The sequence below is a fragment of the Trypanosoma cruzi genome, genomic scaffold (genome assembly GCF_000209065.1).
Source record: "Trypanosoma cruzi strain CL Brener 1047053516523 genomic scaffold, whole genome shotgun sequence".
NCBI classification, from domain to species: domain Eukaryota; phylum Euglenozoa; class Kinetoplastea; order Trypanosomatida; family Trypanosomatidae; genus Trypanosoma; species Trypanosoma cruzi.
In genome coordinates, this window is record NW_001849480.1 from 128168 (window position 1) to 145293 (window position 17126).

A 17126-nucleotide genomic window follows, 5' to 3' on the forward strand; every position below is an offset into this window, starting at 1 on the left:
TTTTTTTCGGGCACCCTGCCCCGAATCCGTTTCTGGCGACGGGCTCGGCGTCCCGCGGGTCGCGGGGCGTCCGGGGGAAAATATTGCCTCCGCCCCCGGCCGTATCCCTCGCGCTTCTGGGGCATATGCGGCCAAAAGGGGGTCATGTGAAGGCGAGTGGGGTATCTATAAAACCGTCTTTCGCATTTTTTTTTTTGGCTTCAGTACCGCGCTCGCGCTCCACTGGCTTGCGCGCGGCTGCTTTCCTACTCGCACGCCAAACGTGTGTGTTGTGTGACCGTTTGCGGTAGATATCGCTGCATTGTGGTTGGTGTCTCGCCCGGAACTTGTGGCCCAAAACAATATTTCCATCGCTTTTCGGAGGCATCAGCGAACTGAACCTCAATATCGCTTGCTTGGTTGATTAGGATTCTCTGCGTGTGACGTGCACGCCACTGCTGCTGTTGCTCGTGATCATATCTCCTTCTCGGTGGCTGAGCGAAATGCGTTGGAGGCGCAAGCATCGCAGGTGATGGGCGATGTGTCTTTGACGAGGGATTCGCTTCTTTACCACGAATGGTTTTACTTCCAGAAACGATCTGCATCACGGGGCAGAAGGTGTTGGAAGGCTTTGCAAGGGTGTTTGAGGACATCACGGAAGGATCGCCTTGGTATGCTTGTGGGTTGTTCATCATGATGGCGCTTGTGAATTCGCAAAGGCGGGCCGCGCAAACTGGACTTTTCGGCCGCGACGATAACTCGGCGTGAGAAGGGATTACCGGAATATTGGGAGCGATTTGCTGCATGTTGTTCTTTCTGGTCTGTTGGCTAGTTTCTCAGCGTCCTGTGCTGGGTGGAGAAGACGGTTTCTGTACTTGCAGCTAACTCCTTAATTCCCATCCTGAAATGGAAGCACGACGTTGTGTGGTGCCATGATAGGAACCATCGTTACGTTTGGCCCCTTTTGTATTTTATCATCCGCTGGGGCTACTGAATGGAATAAATCCATTTCCACACCGCCCTTGGTTTATTTATTGGTGTGTTATTGTGAGTGAATGTCGAGCGCAGTGTGCTTGGTGCCCTTTCTCCCTTCGGACAAAGACTCGGTAGAAGTTGTGCTCGACTGTTGCCTTCAATTCATTTTTTTTTTTTTTTTGGTACTTCAGTGCTCTGAAATCGCGACACAAATTTTTATTTCATGAGGCGCTTATTAGGGAGTGCAGGAGCCGCAGTGTATGTTGTTTCCTTGTGGATGGGCACTGTTTCTGTGCGATTAGCCGCCTACAACGCCAAAGGCATGCTTTACCAGATGATTTTCCTTATGTGGCTGTTTCCGTTCTTGCTTGCCGTGGCCGATCGAGTGGTGAAAGTTTAACCAGTGCGGCGGGGTTTCATGAAGGATTCATGACGAGAATGGATTTGACACAGAGGAATGTTTTGTCTGGACAAGTTCAATTCGTACATGGCCGTTTTCTATGAAGACTTTTAAAAAAGGTCCATGCTGGAGTGGACTTTTCATTACGGGCTTTATGATTGTATTGGTGGTGCATGTTTCTGAGCTGGCTCTTAATACTCTGTTAAAGGATTATCGGGGTGCGGGTATTCCTTTTGAACATCGGGGTGCATTTGTGAATGACGGTCTTTTATTGAAGCGACACAAGGCGCAGAGCAGGTGTCGGTGACATATAAAAGGGTTTCAGGACTTTGTTTGAGCATTTTATTTGTGTGGGTGACAAAAAGAGAAGACAGAAATACATAGGCAAGGAGGCGGGGCTTCATCACGAAACAGACGGAACGGAAGGAATCCGTCAACGCATCGCGCTGCTTCTTTATTTTATCGTTTGTGGATTGGCTTTGTTTATGTGGAAGAGGGGACGTGCGAGCGGCAACTGCGCACCAGTGTGGATGTGATGGTGGTGAGGGAAACGGCATTTCTTTCCGGGATCACGGGTGAAAACGTGCCTTCGCGGAGCTGTGGGCATGGATGACTGACGAGGGGGAACGGATGTAATGAGTTTGGGTGCACACATTCGTAGGGAAAGACTGTCATGCTTTTTTTTTTTTTTGCGGGCGTTTATCCGTTGTTGTTTCCCTTTGATTAGGAGGGCGAAAACGCTCTGCGACAACAATCTTCATTCATGCGAGAAACCATCCCCAATGGTGCTGATGGGAACGTAATGCGGCCAGACGAGAATAATCAAAACGACCGTGAGTGTGGTGCGAGCACCTGAAGGGGAGACGAAATGAACGGAGGTGGGTTGATGCATGTGGCGGGAGGCGTGCCTGAGGAAATTCTGCGAAAGAAGGAGTGACCTTCGTTTGGCGGTGCTGCTGTTCGAAATGCAAGGGAAGAAGAAACACAAGTGCTTTCTGACATGTCGGTGAGTGTGCCAGGGCCACCGATGAGTTCTCAGGGAGAGGGACAGGAGGGAGGGAGACGGAGACTGTGCGCGTCTACTGCAACTTGTGGTGCCACAGGATGCATTTTCCGTTGTGAAGAATGCAACGTTCGTCTGCATCTTATTGCCTGAAGAGCTTGCTGGTGCCGCGAGGAGGCGCAGAAGACCTCTCATTATTGGGTTGCTGTTGCTGTTTTTTGTTCCTCGCTTGGCGGGAGAAGCAACTCTTCGTGCACGTGACGTGCTGGTCCGCATCGATGCTCCCCACGGGGTGTCACGCCGCCGTGCCGTTGCAGTGCAACTCTCGCGCTCCTCACTGCACACTTGGCTCCCTGTCGCTTGTCTTTTTTGCAGGACCGTGACCTGCGGTCCCCCATTGGGAGGCTGCTCACTTTTTCCCCTAATTTTTGTGTGCGTGCTGTTGAGGGGTGCTGTAGAATATTGACTGATTGGATGGTGATGTTGTGTTTCGCTGTGAGTGGTTCAGGTGTGTACTGCTGTTGTGCTGCCTTTCTGCTTCTGTTCTCTGTTGCTCCTTATGAAGAAGGAAGTTACCACCAAACGCGAATCGCCACTCTGGAATTCGAAGGCTCCGAAAGGAACAACAACCGCCCACACACACATATTTGTATGCTCTCACGTGTTGCTGCAGTCATGGCACACCGCACACACAACCGTCGCCGCGTGACCGGATCCGGCGGAAAGAGAAAGGGAGGAAGAGAGAGGGAGCAGCAGAGGCCCAACATGTCCCGGCGTGTGTTTACTTTCGCGGTGCTGCTTCTCCTTGTGATGTACTGTGAAGTCGGAGGTGCACGCGTTGCGGGGAGTAATGTAAGGGATACAGTTGCTGCGTTGATGGGGATTAAAAAGGAAAAGCTTGACATGTGGGAGGATGTTTCTGACGCTGGTGGTAAATATGGCTTGCTTCTTGGTCCCAGTCTTGTTGAGGTGCAGGGTCATGTACTTGCTATTTATGAAGCCCATTGCAAGGATTGGGGTGACTGCAGCGACGCCAGCTTTACTGGGATTGCGTCATGGTACTTTGATTTAAGTGGTGTTGCTGGTCCAACGGAGATCTCGACGGCAGATACGAGTAACTTTGGCGCATATCCTCTAAAGGAAGGTTCTGAGGGCGTCAGCACCACAAACGGCATAACGCGACCAACGACACTTGTAATTGGGGACAGTGTTTACATGCTCCTGGGAAAATACAGCCGTACAGAGCAGCAGATTCAAGGTAGGAATGAGCGGGGCCCCTTACTCGTGAAGGGATCTCTCACTGATGAGGATGGAAAGAAGAAAATCAGATGGAATGAGACCCATGCAGTGAGCTTTAGAGCCCCAGGAGATCCTTAATTATTGACCGGGTTGGTGGGTGGCGGAGAATCGGGCGCTGTGCGCATGACTCTTTATTGCGGTGTGACGTGGATAGCTGTGCTCTTGCGTACGTTGTGCGGCGGGCTTTTCCTCTCCGCGTCTTTGCCCTGGTGTGTGTGGGAAGGTTGTGGGAGAGGATGTGTGCGGGGGAGTGAGCGTGGGTGGCTGCCAGCTCCGCCCCGCGCATTGGAGAATTCCATACAAGTGGATTTGCTTGACGGCGTTGCGCGGCACCCAGGGCGTGGCGAGGAGGAGGATGGGGAGGGTCTGTTGTGGCAGAAGGTGGATGGACAGGACAGTCCCCTTCCGTGTCCTTCCCTGTGTCGTTGGCAGTACATACTGAGAGCATAAATTTGAGCGAGTGCGGGATGAAAGGTTTATGCCGCTTTGCGTGTGCTACTCAGTCGTCGTCATTGCACGCTGTCGTCACGGTGCGTTGTGGTGCGGTGCCGTTAGATGAGGGAAGGGTGCGATGCTACGGCTGCTGCGCACCACAACCGTTTATTGCCTCTGCACCGGCAATTTCTTTTTCAAATTGTGTTTTTTTTCTTTGCTTTACGGTGAATTTGTTGGAGGAGGTTTGGTTTTGGCGCCTGCTTCACGGTGCTGTGCCTTATTTGTCGGTTGCGGTTCTTCCACGTGATGCTGAGGCGTTTGATGGGGTGTTTACCCTTCTTTTTGCGCCCTGCAGTCAGTCTTGTGTGGTTATGGCGGCAGCAGTGGGACTCTGTGGCTGCGTGCTCGTCGCACGTGTCGCATCTTCCGCTGTTGCTCCCTCGCTGTGTTGGTGGGGAGGAGGCAGGCGACTGCGTTGGTGGAGTTGCGCCCCAGTGGGAGAAGTAAGGCACCGACCGCACGATTGACGTGGACCCTTGTCCCCCGTGTCTGAGTGCCGCCACCGCACTTCTTTGTTCCCTTCTGCGTGTGCCGTGTGTGCTTATGGTGCCGCTGTTTGTTTTGCAATGCCGACCCACGTGAGGGAGGAATGCCGCCTTGACTGCTGGCGAACGGCGAGTCCTCCACTCCTCTCCCGTGTCACCATTACATCCTCGGAAGCGCTTGATGGTCGCCGGTTGTAACGCTGCCACGTGGGTCTGTCTCGGTCCTTGTGTGTCTTTCGCGGCATCAGGACTGCTCTGTGGTAGAACCATTTGGTTGCACGAGCGGTTCCAATGGTCATGTTTGTCTTTTTGCCGGGATCCTGCCACTCTGCATGGTGGTTGTGTGGGGCTGCGTGGGCGGTGGGAGGACGATGGTGTTACTGGCGTGATTGTGTATGCGCTTTTTTTTGTCGGTGGCTGTGCTTCGGTGGGGACTGTCTGTGAACGGATGCCTCTGTGTGCCACTGTGTTCATTTGCTGTTGTTTCTGTCTTTTTTTTCTCTGACCGTGCAGTTAGAGATACTTTGGTTTGAGCAGCACAACTATCGTTTCAAGGTGTTAGGAATTACTCGCAGTATTAGGATTAGTAGTAGTGGTGGGATATCGATCTTTCGGAATAGTGTCTCTTGATTTGCCATTTGTAGAAATGGATCTGCGAAGCAGGAGCTACGGTCGACGGGGCGAGTGCAATACACCGCGACAGCTCTATCGTTATCTGTTTGGTTTGTGGATGTGGTCTGCGGTGGGTGGGTGTCTGCGCGGCCGGCACCGTGTGCGGCGCAGGGCCGCTGCGGCTGTGCGTGCGGCACTGTTTTTGGTGTTGGCGCTGGCTGCTGCTGCTGTGTGGCTGCCTGCTGTGCATGCGGTGGTGCTGCGACTGCGGGGCGGCACGGTGGACAGAGCCATCACGGTTGGCCGCGCCGTGGACACGGTGCTGATGGACGGCGTTTACATCACGAACGGCGTGGCTGTTGTGTTTGACGTGCCGGCGATGCTTCCCGGCGCGCTGCGCATCGAACTGAGGGACTGCGTGTGCGACGGCGGTGCGCAGATCTACGTGCGGGGCGACAGCGGTGAGCCGGCGAGTGACCGGATCCTGGAGGTGAGCGTGAGCGGGCTGTCCGGGAGCTACTGCTCGCTTGTGTTTGTGCACAACCTGCCGGCACACACGAACGTGACGGTCCGTGACTCGACGATTGTGACGGCGGGGCCGATGCGCTACTCGCAGCTGAGTGGGCTGATGGACGCGGTGGCGTCGCCGCTTGTGCTGCACGCGACGTCGCTGTTGCAGTCGCAGCTGCGTGTGAGCAACACTGTGCTGAGGTCTTCGCAGGCGGGCGGGTCGGCGGTGTACGTTGGCGGCGGTGTGGACCTGCTGTCGAGCGCGGTTGTGCTTGACGGCGTGTTGCTGGAGGCGTCGGGTGGTCTGGCCGCGTCCGCGATGCATGTGGCGTCCTCGTCGCGTCTCAGTCTGCGGAGCCACTCGGTGTTCTCTGTGACGAACGTGTCGGTTGTGAGCAGCGGCGGCGGCATTGTGCTTGGCGAGCGCCTCGCGGTGTCCGACTCGGTGCTGCGCTTCGTGGGCGTTGAGGGGTCTGTTGCGTCGTCGCTGGTGCGCTGCGACGGTGGGACGGTCGGTGCCGGCGGGTGGCTGGACCTGCGCGACGTGTGGGCGGTGGGCGAGGCGTCTTCTGTGGCGTCGCTGTCGGGGGTGACGCTGAGCGGCGCCGTGTCGATTGCGCGCTGCACTGCTGCCGGCGCGACGCTTGTCTCCGGGCTGACAATCACGAGCGGCGTCGTGTCGGTGCAGTGCAACCGTGCCGGTGGCCGTGTGCTGCGGAGCAGCGGCGACTACCGCATGGCCGGCCTGCCCTCCGTGAGTGTGTTGCCGTGCGACGGCTGTGCGGCCGCTCTGGCGTGCTTCGATGCGCTGACGGCGTCGTTCTCTGACTGCGTGTGCGGCTGCCGTGCCGGCGGTGTGGGCGAGGCATGCCTGCCGTTCGACGTGCCGCCTGCGAGGGCCGGTGGCGGTGGTGGCGATGCGCAGGGCTGCGTGAGTGGCGTGACGCTGACGGAGTCGGTGACGGTTGGCGGCGGGCGGGCGACGGCGTGCTTCGACTCGGTAATGTTCAGCGGACCGATCACTGTGGCGGTGGACCTGCGCTTGATGGACGTGTTCGCTGACGCGCTGAACGTGACGCTGCGCCACTGCGTGCTTGCGGGCGGCGCGCAGCTGCGGATTGGCGGCCTCAGCGAGGGCACGGCGCGCCTGATGCCGCACGTCCTCGTCAACATGACGAATGTGACGTCGCTTGAGGGCACGATTGTGCTGCAAGGCGCGATGCCGCTGCACTCGAGTGTGCTGCTGGCGAACTCAACGCTGCGCGCGACGGTTGGCGGGTCGCAGTACGTGACGAGGAACCCTGGCCTTGCGGGATTTCGGTACGGCCCCGCGCTTGTCCTGGACGGCGTCCGGCTTCTGTCGACGTGTTTTGTCATGACGCGGTCTACTCTGGTGTGTGGCGGGGGCTCGTGCGCTGCGATACTTGTGGAGCACGGCCTTGGCGCCAACCTGTCCAGCGTCTTCTACATGGACAACTGTGCTGTCCTGTCGCAGGCGCACGTGATGTACGCCCTTGCGTCGGACCTGCGTGTTGGTGGTGGCTCCGTATTCTCCATACAGAACAGCTCGTGGAGTGCGCCGAGCATCGAATACTACGAAGGTGCTTGTGTGTTTGGGGACGTTGTGGTGGCTGGCGGCAGCGTGCTGCAGATTGTGTCCAGCACTTTCCGTCTCGGCTTTGCCATGCTCATGGCAAACACGCTGAACGTGGCTGGCGGCAGCTGGCTGGTGCACCGCGACAACGAGTTCCGCACCGCCTACGTTGTGTACGTGGCCAAGGAGAACGGCGTGGCGTTCCGCGATCAGAGTGTGTGGTCGATACTTGACAACAACTTCACGTACGGCTCGTACTCGTTGACCATCGCACAAATGACGAGCAACTGGTCACTGCCATCCGACTCGCGCCCGACCATCTACGGCGTGTGCAACAAGGCAAGGGGCTCACCTGTGACGGATTACCGAGAAGACCTCAATATTGGATCACCCGTGATGGTGTTGGACTGTGGTGTGTGCACGATGGACGCTGTGTGCTTCGCAGCGAGGACGAGCAGCATCAGCGGCTGTGAGTGCGTGTGCGCTGCTGGCGGCTACGGTGACACGTGTCTGCCAGCTGCGGTTCCGGACGGCCTTGGGCCGCTCCCGCTCCCCGATGCGAGGGACACGGAGGTCCGCTGCGTGCACGGTGGCAGCATCAGCTCCGTGGACGTTCCTGATCCCGGTGTGCGTGGTCTGTGCTTTGTTAACGTGACATTCACCGCCGCGATTGTGCTGGACCTGTGGAGCTTCGACGCGCCACAACAGACACTCAACATCACGCTGCTGCAATGCGTCCTCGTGGGTCTGTCGGTCAAGGGGAGTGGTGCACGCGTGCACGTGAACGTGACATCCTCGATGCTGGATTCTGGAGCGTTGGAGTTTGAGGGCCATTTTTGCACGAGCTCCCAGATACTGGTGGTGGGCAGTACGCTTGTGAAGACATCAGTGCACGCCATTGGCTTTCTGGAGTTTTTCCCTGGGAGAAACACGACGCTGCTGCTGCTTGACAACCGCATTGAGGGGAATAGTTACGCAGTTTATTTCTCCGATGCTGTTGTTGTTGATGGTGGCGGTATTGTTGTGAAGGGAAATACGCTGCGTACGATGGAGGATGAGGGTGTGGAATCATCTGTTTATGCTTATGCTGTTGATGTGAGGAACGGCGGCTACATTGACGTGGAAAACAACACGATGAGCGCGGCTAATGGCTTGTATCTTAACGGGGACACCACCGTGAGCTTCGCTGGGCTGCTGCGAGTGGTAGACTGCACTTTCGTTGGTGGGACGAAAATTTTTGAGTCTTCGCTGGTGTATTTTGACGGCTTTGTGACCCTCCAGGGTGGTGCGCAGTGGCGTGTGGAGGGCAACAACATGAGTGGAACCTCATTAATAGGTATGCCAAAATCATTGTTCGAAATTCAGCTGTCGGGCAGCGGCACCACCGTGGTGCTTGCACACAACCGCCAGATGGACTCCAGAATGCCCTTTTTCAATTACCTTCTTGTAAGCACTGTTGTGACGTCACCCGCGCGGTTTGTGTTTGGGTGCAACCTGCAGGACGATGAGGAGGTGTCGTACGACGGTGTGTTTCCTGAGGAAGTGGTGGTGTTCGGGTGTGGCGCGTGCAACGACGACGCGGCGTGCTACATGCCCGGGACGGAGTCGGTGGACCGCAGCTCGTGCTCGTGCAGCTGCAAGGACGGATGGCATGGCGCGTCGTGTCTTCCCTTCGAGGTGCCCGACACGGTTGTGCCATCCTTGCCGGAGAAGGCCGTTGACGGCGACACGAGCTGCGTGGTGAACCAGACGCTGACGAACCTCACGCTGAACATGTGGAAGACGCACCACTGCTACGTGGGTGTGACATTCAGCGGCGTGGGTGCTGCGCTGACGTTTTCTCTCAACAGTATGCCGCTGCATCTCCCCATCAACATCACGCTCATTGGGTGCACATTCCGTGACGGAGCCGCGCTGGAGTTTGTTGGGGGTGCTGAGGCGGCGGAGTCAGCCGGCGTCCTGATCCGCGTGAACCAGACGGTGATGCGGTCCTCCGTTGTTGTGTTTGCACTCGCCCTCCCGCTGCACTGCGACATTGCCGTCACGGAGGTTGACGCGGTGCAGTCCTCTATTGTATTTTGGCCTAACTCTGTGAACAAAATGATGAGCGTGGTGACTCTGCACGACGTTGTATTGACTGCTTCCTCGCTGTTGGTCAGCAACGTTAAGGCGCATGCATCAAAGTATGGTGGGTTTGGTTTGTACTCGACTGGGGCGCTGAAGCTGGTGGGTGGCAGCTCGCTGTACGCACGGTACTGCAGCCTTGATGGGTACACACATATGTTTCACGTAAATATCCTCGGTGTCCGCGACCACTCTGTTTTTGCGCTGCTCAACAATACGATGTTCTCCGGGACAAGCTTCTTGTTTCAATGCCTAGACTTCAGTGTCTCGGATCACAGCGTGTTGCGTGTGGTGGGGAACAGTGGTTCTGTGTCATTCGCCATCTTTGCAGACGACTCGTGGGCCGTCCTGGAGTCAAGCTGGTTGGATTGGCGTGACAACGACGTGGAAGTGGGTGCGATGTTTCACGAATCTGAATCCGATTTTGTGATTATCGACGACAGCAGTGCGGTAACATTGACGGGCTGCAAGATGGGCTTGACGGGGTTGTCGGGACCTCTGCTATCGCGGGCTGACGCCGGCTACCGGTTTGTTGCTGGGTGTCTGACGGTCGCGGGACGGGAGGTGACGACGGCGGCTGAACTGGCGCTGAACGGCATCACCAACGTGACGAAGGTTGCCGCGTGCGGGGAGTGCACGAAGGACGGCGACTGCTTTGCTCCGCTGACGACGGCGGTCATTGACTGCAAGTGCCAGTGCGCTGCTGGAGGGCACGGCGATGTGTGTGTCCCGGCGCCTGTGCCTGCTGGCCCGCCGCTGCCGTCACCGCCACTGCTGCCCATTCCGCCGCAGCCGCTGGTTGGTGAGTGCATCAGCGACATGGTGTACCCCGAGGTGGCGCAGGCTGTGGGCGGCGGGCTGTCGTGGCTGTGCTACCGCAATGTGACGTTCAGCGGGGGCGGCATGAGCCTGACGGTGCTGGTTGGGGCGATGGCGGGCGACGTGGCGAATGTCACGTTCGATGGCTGCACGTGGAGGGACGGCGCCGTGCTGTTGCTGTTGGGCAACGTGCACGCCGCTGTGGGGTCGCTGAACATCGTCGTCACCGGCAACACGTTCTATGACGCGCTGCTTAGTCCGGAGGGTGTGTTTCCACCGCGCACGAACATCACGATCAGCGGGAACCGCTTCACGGTCACGAGGCTGGTCCTTCGGTTGGGTTTGGTCCTTAGGGGCCCGTCGTGTGTTGCGATGAATGGACTGGCGATCAGCAACAACTCCGCGGTGGTGCTCAGTGGCAATGTTTTTCAGAGCGTGACGGCATCGTCGAGCGCCATTCACGTTGTTGGATCTGCGCTGAGCGTGTCGTGGCACTCCGTGTTTGCTGTGGTGGGCAACACGTTTCATATGGCCGGCGCTAACGGTTCTCTGATGTATATTGGGGGCTCTAGAGATTCTTTGTCGCTGAGTGTACTGAACAACTCTGCCGTGGTGATCCGAGGCAACGCTGTGACGAGGCCGGTGAAGTACTTTATTGTATTCCTTTGGTCCTTACGTGTGGAGTCTCAATCAGCGATTGTGTTTCAGGGTAACGAGATGCAGGGAAGCTCGGTGGTGTTTTATTCAAGCTACTCCCCGAACATCTACTACAACTCCTGGCTGCAGTTGAGCGGCAACTTCTGCCGTGAATCCCCATCGGATGCTTTTCTCTTTCTGAACCCCAAAGTGAATCTCCGCGACTCCACGGTGTCTGTTTCTGGCAACCAATTCATTTCCAGCACAGGCACGCCGACAGTACTGTGGATATCCTTGGGCTCCCGCGATCTCACGAACGGAGCGATTGTGGCCGCGTGCAACACTGTGAACGGCGAGGAGGAAGCGAACTACGCCATTCCGTCCGTGTACAATACCACATTTCTGACCTGCAGCGATCCATGCACCCTCGCGGCGTCTTGCTTCCCCGCGTACACGACGACGGCCTCGAGTGATGGCTGTGCCTGCAGGTGCGCGGAGGGCGGCCACGGCGATGCGTGCCTGCCCGTCGCTGTCCCCGAGCCACCGAGCACCGACGGCGCCGACTTGTGCGTGCGGGACGTGCGTGTGGATGTGGAGGTGAGCGCCGGTCTTGGGACGTCGGTGGCGTGCTACGTCGGTGTGACCTTTGCGGTGGACGTCGTGGTGGAAATTGAGTCGATGTCGGGGAGCATGCGCAACGTGACGCTGGTGAACTGCGCGTTTGTGGGCGGAGCGAGCCTGTACGTTGTTGGGTGGCGGTCCGACCCGCCTGCTGGCCTGCGTGCCGATGTGTTGATCAGCGGGCTTGAGTCACGCTCCGGCGGCGGCGTGCTGGTGGCTAACCGATTTCCGCCGGGCTCGCGCGTCACTGTGGTGGACTCGCTGCTGATCGCAGAGGCGCGTGTTGCGTACCGCGACGCCTACGGCCTTGGCGATGCCTCCGCGTGCCTCGTGGTGCACAGCGTGAATCTGGCGGGGAGCGTGCTGACCATTGCGCGCACGCATGTGGCGGCGGTGTTCCGTGACGCTGTTGGCGTGCTGTTTGTTGGCGGCGTGGCGCTGTCGTCGCGCGGTGCGCTGTACGTGGACGGGCTGTTGGTGCAGACGGCGCTGGGGCTGTGCGTGTCGGTGGGGGGCGGTGTTGCGGCGAGTGGCGGCTCCGTGGTGGCGTTTGTTGACAGCGACTTCCTGCTGTGCAAGCACGCGGTGTCTGTGCGTGGGTCTGTGAGCGTGTCGGGCTCAGCTGTGGCGCTTGTGCGGAACGACTTTTTGTCGACGGCGGACTACGCGGTGGCGTTTTATTCGACGGTGAGCCTGGATGGCGGGTCGATGCTGCTGGTGAAGGACAACGTGCACGACGGCGTCTCGAGGGAGATGCTCTACGCCGCTGGCGCCGTGACCGCTGCTGGGAGCACGCTGAGCTTTGTGCGCAACCGAGCGCTGCTGCCGCGGATGCTGTCGCTGAGCCTGTCGCTTGCGTCTGGGGCGCATTTGAGGGTGGCGTGCAACGACGCTGGTGGCCGCTTCCTGTCGACGGCGGAGGAGTACGCAGCGGCAGGTTTTGGCGACGCTGGGAGCATCGACGTTGCTGGGTGCGGCGACTGCGACAGGGACACGTACTGCTACGCGCCCGGGACGGCGACGGCCAGCATGAAGGACGGTGTGTGCGTGTGCGCGTGCGGCAGCGGCGGGTACGGCGAGGCGTGCGTGCCTGTGGGAGCTCCCGCGCTGCCGCCCGCTGTGGGCACTGCGTCGAGTGTGTTCGTCCGCGAGGGTGTGACGGTGCAATCGGTGTTCGTCGTGCCTGCTGGTGCGAGCGAGGTGACGCTGCGCCACGTTGTGCTGGACGGCGTGAGTCCGGTGCTCTACGTGCCGTGGATGGCGCGGGACGGCGTGCGGATCGTTGTGCAGAACGTTTCGCTGCGTAACGGCGCCGTGCTGTACGTGATGGGCGGTGGAGCGCTGCGCGGTGCGGTGGCGGCGGGGAGCTACGAGAGCGGGCCGGTGGAGCTGTCGGTGTGCGATGTGGAGGCGCTGAACGGTGCGCTTGTGCTGACCGGCACGTATCCCGCGGGGTCCGTGCTGACGGTGACCGACTCCCTGCTGGTTGCCACGAGGCCGACGCCGCTTGTGTATCTTCCCGGCTCGCAGTCCTCGCCGTACGCACCGGTGCTGGTGCTGTCGGGCCTGCGGCTCGTGCGGTCCGTGCTGATTGTGTCCGGCGTTGCCCTCGTGACCGTGGTGACTGGTGGGCGGACGGTGGTGGTGGACGGCGCGGTGCTGGAGCTTGTCGGTGGCGGTGTCGCGCTGGACGCGGCTGTGCTCGGTGGCGAATATGCGTTGTACGCGAGTGCGCGCGTGGTGGCGTCTGGGGGCGCTGTGCTGCGTGTGTCGGGGAGCCAGGTGTACGCCGCGCATGGGTTGGTGTTCGAGAGCGGTGTGGAGGCCAACGCGTCCGCCGTCGTGGTGAACGACAACGCCGGTGCACTGACCGATGGCGCGCTGCTGGTGCTGCGGGGGTCGGTGTCGTTTGTTTCCGGGTCGTGGCTGTCGGTGCGCGGCAACAGCATCAGCGGCAGGCTCCTGTCGCTGCCGTCGTACCCGCGCAGTGCGGACCTTGTGCAGAGCACGCTGACGCTCCATGGGAACGCCGGCAGCGGGCCCGTCATGATGGACGGCACCGTTGCGCTCGGGGGTGCCGGCGGAAAGTTCGTCGTGGGGTGCCTGACGCTCAACGGGAAGGCGCTGCGGCCGATGGATTACAGGTCCGCCGGCATCATCGGGGAATTCCGCCCCGTGGCGTGTGGCGTATGCGACGCCGACGTGCGCTGCTTTGCAGCTGCGACGAGGGCGATGTCGGGGTCGTGCGGGTGCCGCTGTGCTGAGGGCGGGTACGGGCGCGACTGCCTGCCGGTGTACCTACCGTACGTGGACGGATGCAACCGCACGCCCGCCCTGCCGCTGCTGAGCCACACGGAGACGCTGACGGAGACGCGCAGCCTGACGCCGGGCATGAGTACGACGCACTACAGTCCGACGGAGACCCCGCAGGTGACGGAGACGGTGGCGTTGCCGCCCACGCGGACCCCGACGGCGTCGGTGAGCAGCACGCTGTGGTGGAGCGACGTGGCGTGCCCGACGCTTGCTGTAACGACGACGGCGGCTGGTGGGAGCCTGACGCAGAACGACATCCGCGGCGGTGGGAGCGCCGTCCCGACGCGGCTGATGGTGGCGCTGCCGCCGCCGTTTCGGTGGGCACGCGAACCGCAGCTCGGCACGCACCTGAGCTTCGTGCCGGTGTCGACGGCGCAGCCGAGCGGGTTTGGCGGTCCGTGGGGAGCGATGCTGCGCAATGCGACGTGGGTGCACAACGCGACGAATCCGTCCACTGTCGTGGAGCTGGCTGTGCCCGTGCACCGCGGTTACTTCATTGCTGCCGACGAGACGATAGTCATTCGCTGCGACGCTGCGGCAGTGTCTGGCGGCTGCAAGGGTGTGCTGCTTGGGTCCTTCACGATCAGGTCGGACACGCTGCCCGCCGCTGCCAGCGCCCTCTCGGCGATCACTGGCGTTGTTGCGGGTTCGGCGGCTGTTGCCGTGGTGATGACCGGCGGGCTGGGCTCCATCCTTGAGATGCAGGCACTCGGCGTGTTTGCGAGGATGTCATGCGCCTCGGCGCAGGAGCGTGCGAGCACCGTTGCGCTGCCGTACTTCCTGTCGGTGTTCGCTGCCCTTGATCCGCTGTGGATGGTGGTGGGCAACGCGCTGCTGGCCGCTGTGTTTGGGTGCGTGCACTGCGGTGTGACGGCGGCCTTCCAGCGGTGGCGCGGTGTGGACGCGGCGACTGCGTGGGCTGCGATGCGCTTCCCGAGCCTGACGTACGTTGTGGCGCACGCGATGCACCTCGGCATTTTCTTCGGCTCCGTTCTTGCACTGGCGATGCCCGGCGCCCGCGTGCAGCACCGCGTGATTGGCGTCGTTGGCGTGCTGTACGGTGTGGCGTTTCCTGCTGGCGTGTGCTACTTCATTGCCCGCCACGCGGGCGCGAGCTTCACGAGGTACTGGCAGTTTTTGAGGAAGCCGCTGCACGAGCGCCTGCTGTACCCCGTCGGGTATTGGCACCCCGCGGCGCAGCAGCGGATGTACGGCGGCATGCTGACGAACATGAGGGGCAGCTACGTGTACTGGTGCGTGTTCCAGCTGTCGGTGCTGTGTGTGGTGGGCCTGATTGCGGCTGTGCAGTCGCCCGTGGGAGACTGCCACGTCCTGTACTTCTGCATGGCGGCTGTGCTGTTTGCGGGCGCGGGCGTGGTTGCCTTCACGAACATGATGCGCTCGGCCTTCATGACGGTGATGCGCACGGCGAGCTTTGTGCTCCTTGCGGTGCTGTGCGTGGTCAGCGCGGCCAACCAGCTTGCGCCGAGCGACGGCGGTGCGGGGGCGTACGCGGCTACGGTGCTGCTGCTGACCGCTGTGCTGCTTGCGGTCACTGTGTACGGCGTCGTTGTGTGGTACGTGGAGGACCGCCACTGGCAGGTGCTGCGCGAGCCGCGGCGTGGTGGGCTGGAGGCGCTGCTACGCGATGACGAGGATGGTGACGAAGAGACGCAGAAGCTGCACGACATGGCGTCATCGTCGTACGCCTCAGGCACCACCGTTGCGTCGTCGTACCGACCACCCGCACCGCTGCAGCCCATGGCCTGTGACACCTGCTCAGACGCGCTGAGCCCGCTGGACCGTGTATCCAGTGCGAGCCGCAAAAGTGGTCATGCCCTTCCGTGACGTGCACCACGCGGAATTATTAAGTGCTTGTTGCAGGTTGATGAGGGATTGCGCAGGGCCACGGATGTGCTGCGCACCACAGCCATCCATCGTCAACAGCACCGATCGTGTTGTTGATTGTTGTTTCTATCGATTTGTTTCTTTTTTGAGCGGGTGCTTTCAGGAGTTTCTTTTTCCTTCCGCGCTGATTTTGTGAAAGGGGATCCGCTCGTCACTCCTGTTACTGCTGGTGTTGTGCTGTATCGGACTGCAACTCCATGGGGTTGCGTGCGAAGAACTCGGCACCCATTTTATGCAATGGAAGGAGGATCCAGCGAACCGCCTAGTGGAAGTAATGAATTGCGGCTCTGCCCCACCGTGGGCTTACATGCGGAAGGCGTTGCAGTTTGCAGGAGCAAAGCGGCGGCAGAGTAGCAGCAGGGCTCCAGGTTTCCAGTAACGTCTTTGAGCGGGATTATGTATTGGGGCGCGACGCATTGCCGTGATTAGGCCTGCCCTGGCGTGGCGAGTGCACAGGGTGATCCATGTCTTTAGCGGCGGAAGTGACGGACCAAGCCATAACTGTCACGTTCCACACTTATCCTTGAGCGCACCACCGCCATGGATGGATTCCTCAGGTTTGCACGTGGAGCGTGGAAGCCTTGGATGACGCGGCATTGGGATTTGTTGCCCGTTACGGCCCGCACGTTTTGTGTGTGCAGGAGGTGTGACGGCCACTTCCGGCAATTTGTACATCCATTCACGGCGCGGCCTTTGATTTACTTGGCACACCGCATTCTACAGGCAAGGGATATGGTCGTGGATTGGCCACGCTGGTACGGGGATGCCTCCACGAGGAATTCCTTCTTTTCCCCAATTTCCTTCTGGCTGTGCGAAATTCATGCACTACAGCAGACACAGAGGGACGTGGCGTTAGCATGGAGAGTACGATATTCACCGAGACTGTTTCCACGGCGGCGTGCGTGTCTGCAGCTTCTCGTCGAATCGTTGAAGCACGCGAGCACACGTTGACGGGTCCTCTCACGGCATCTGTCCCGATACATCGTTGACTCTGGACACTCCTGCTCCGCCCGCCGCGCCGAGGAGCGCGCACACGGATGCAGCTTGTCGTTGGCCACTGCGGCGTGTCCAGGAACGGAGCTTGTGGTGCGAAATCCGAGAAGGCATCCGACCTCGCACAGCTCACAGACAGATGGATCACCGGCATGGTCGCACTGTCCAAACATGTTATTTGTGCCCGACAGCTCAGGGAGGAAGCTTGCTGCTGCAGTGGAGCCGGCGACTGGGACCCACGCGCATCGACACCACCCTCACTCGTGGGGTAGAGGCCGCACTGGCCCGCCTCCGCACCGGGGTTCTGCTCAAATAAGGATGGCTGCTACGGCCACTGCAGCTCGCCATCCCAGGCACATG

The 17126-nt window shown here is 59.8% G+C and overlaps 1 protein-coding gene and 1 pseudogene across 1 annotated transcript, besides 1 other annotated feature; both read left to right on the forward strand.

Annotated features, from left to right (window-relative positions):
• Window positions 1-17126: part of a sequence feature (areas not merged during assembly with more than two copies in the genome that could not be assigned to a particular haplotype) that runs on past the window's edge.
• Window positions 2832-3734, forward strand: Tc00.1047053509915.10 (annotated as a pseudogene).
• Window positions 5283-15713, forward strand: Tc00.1047053509915.20 (dispersed gene family protein 1 (DGF-1), putative; the record flags this gene model as incomplete). The annotated part of the gene is made up of 1 exon (XM_809786.1): window positions 5283-15713. The coding sequence occupies one exon, from the start codon at window positions 5283-5285 to the stop codon at window positions 15711-15713; it is 10431 nt and encodes a 3476-aa protein (XP_814879.1).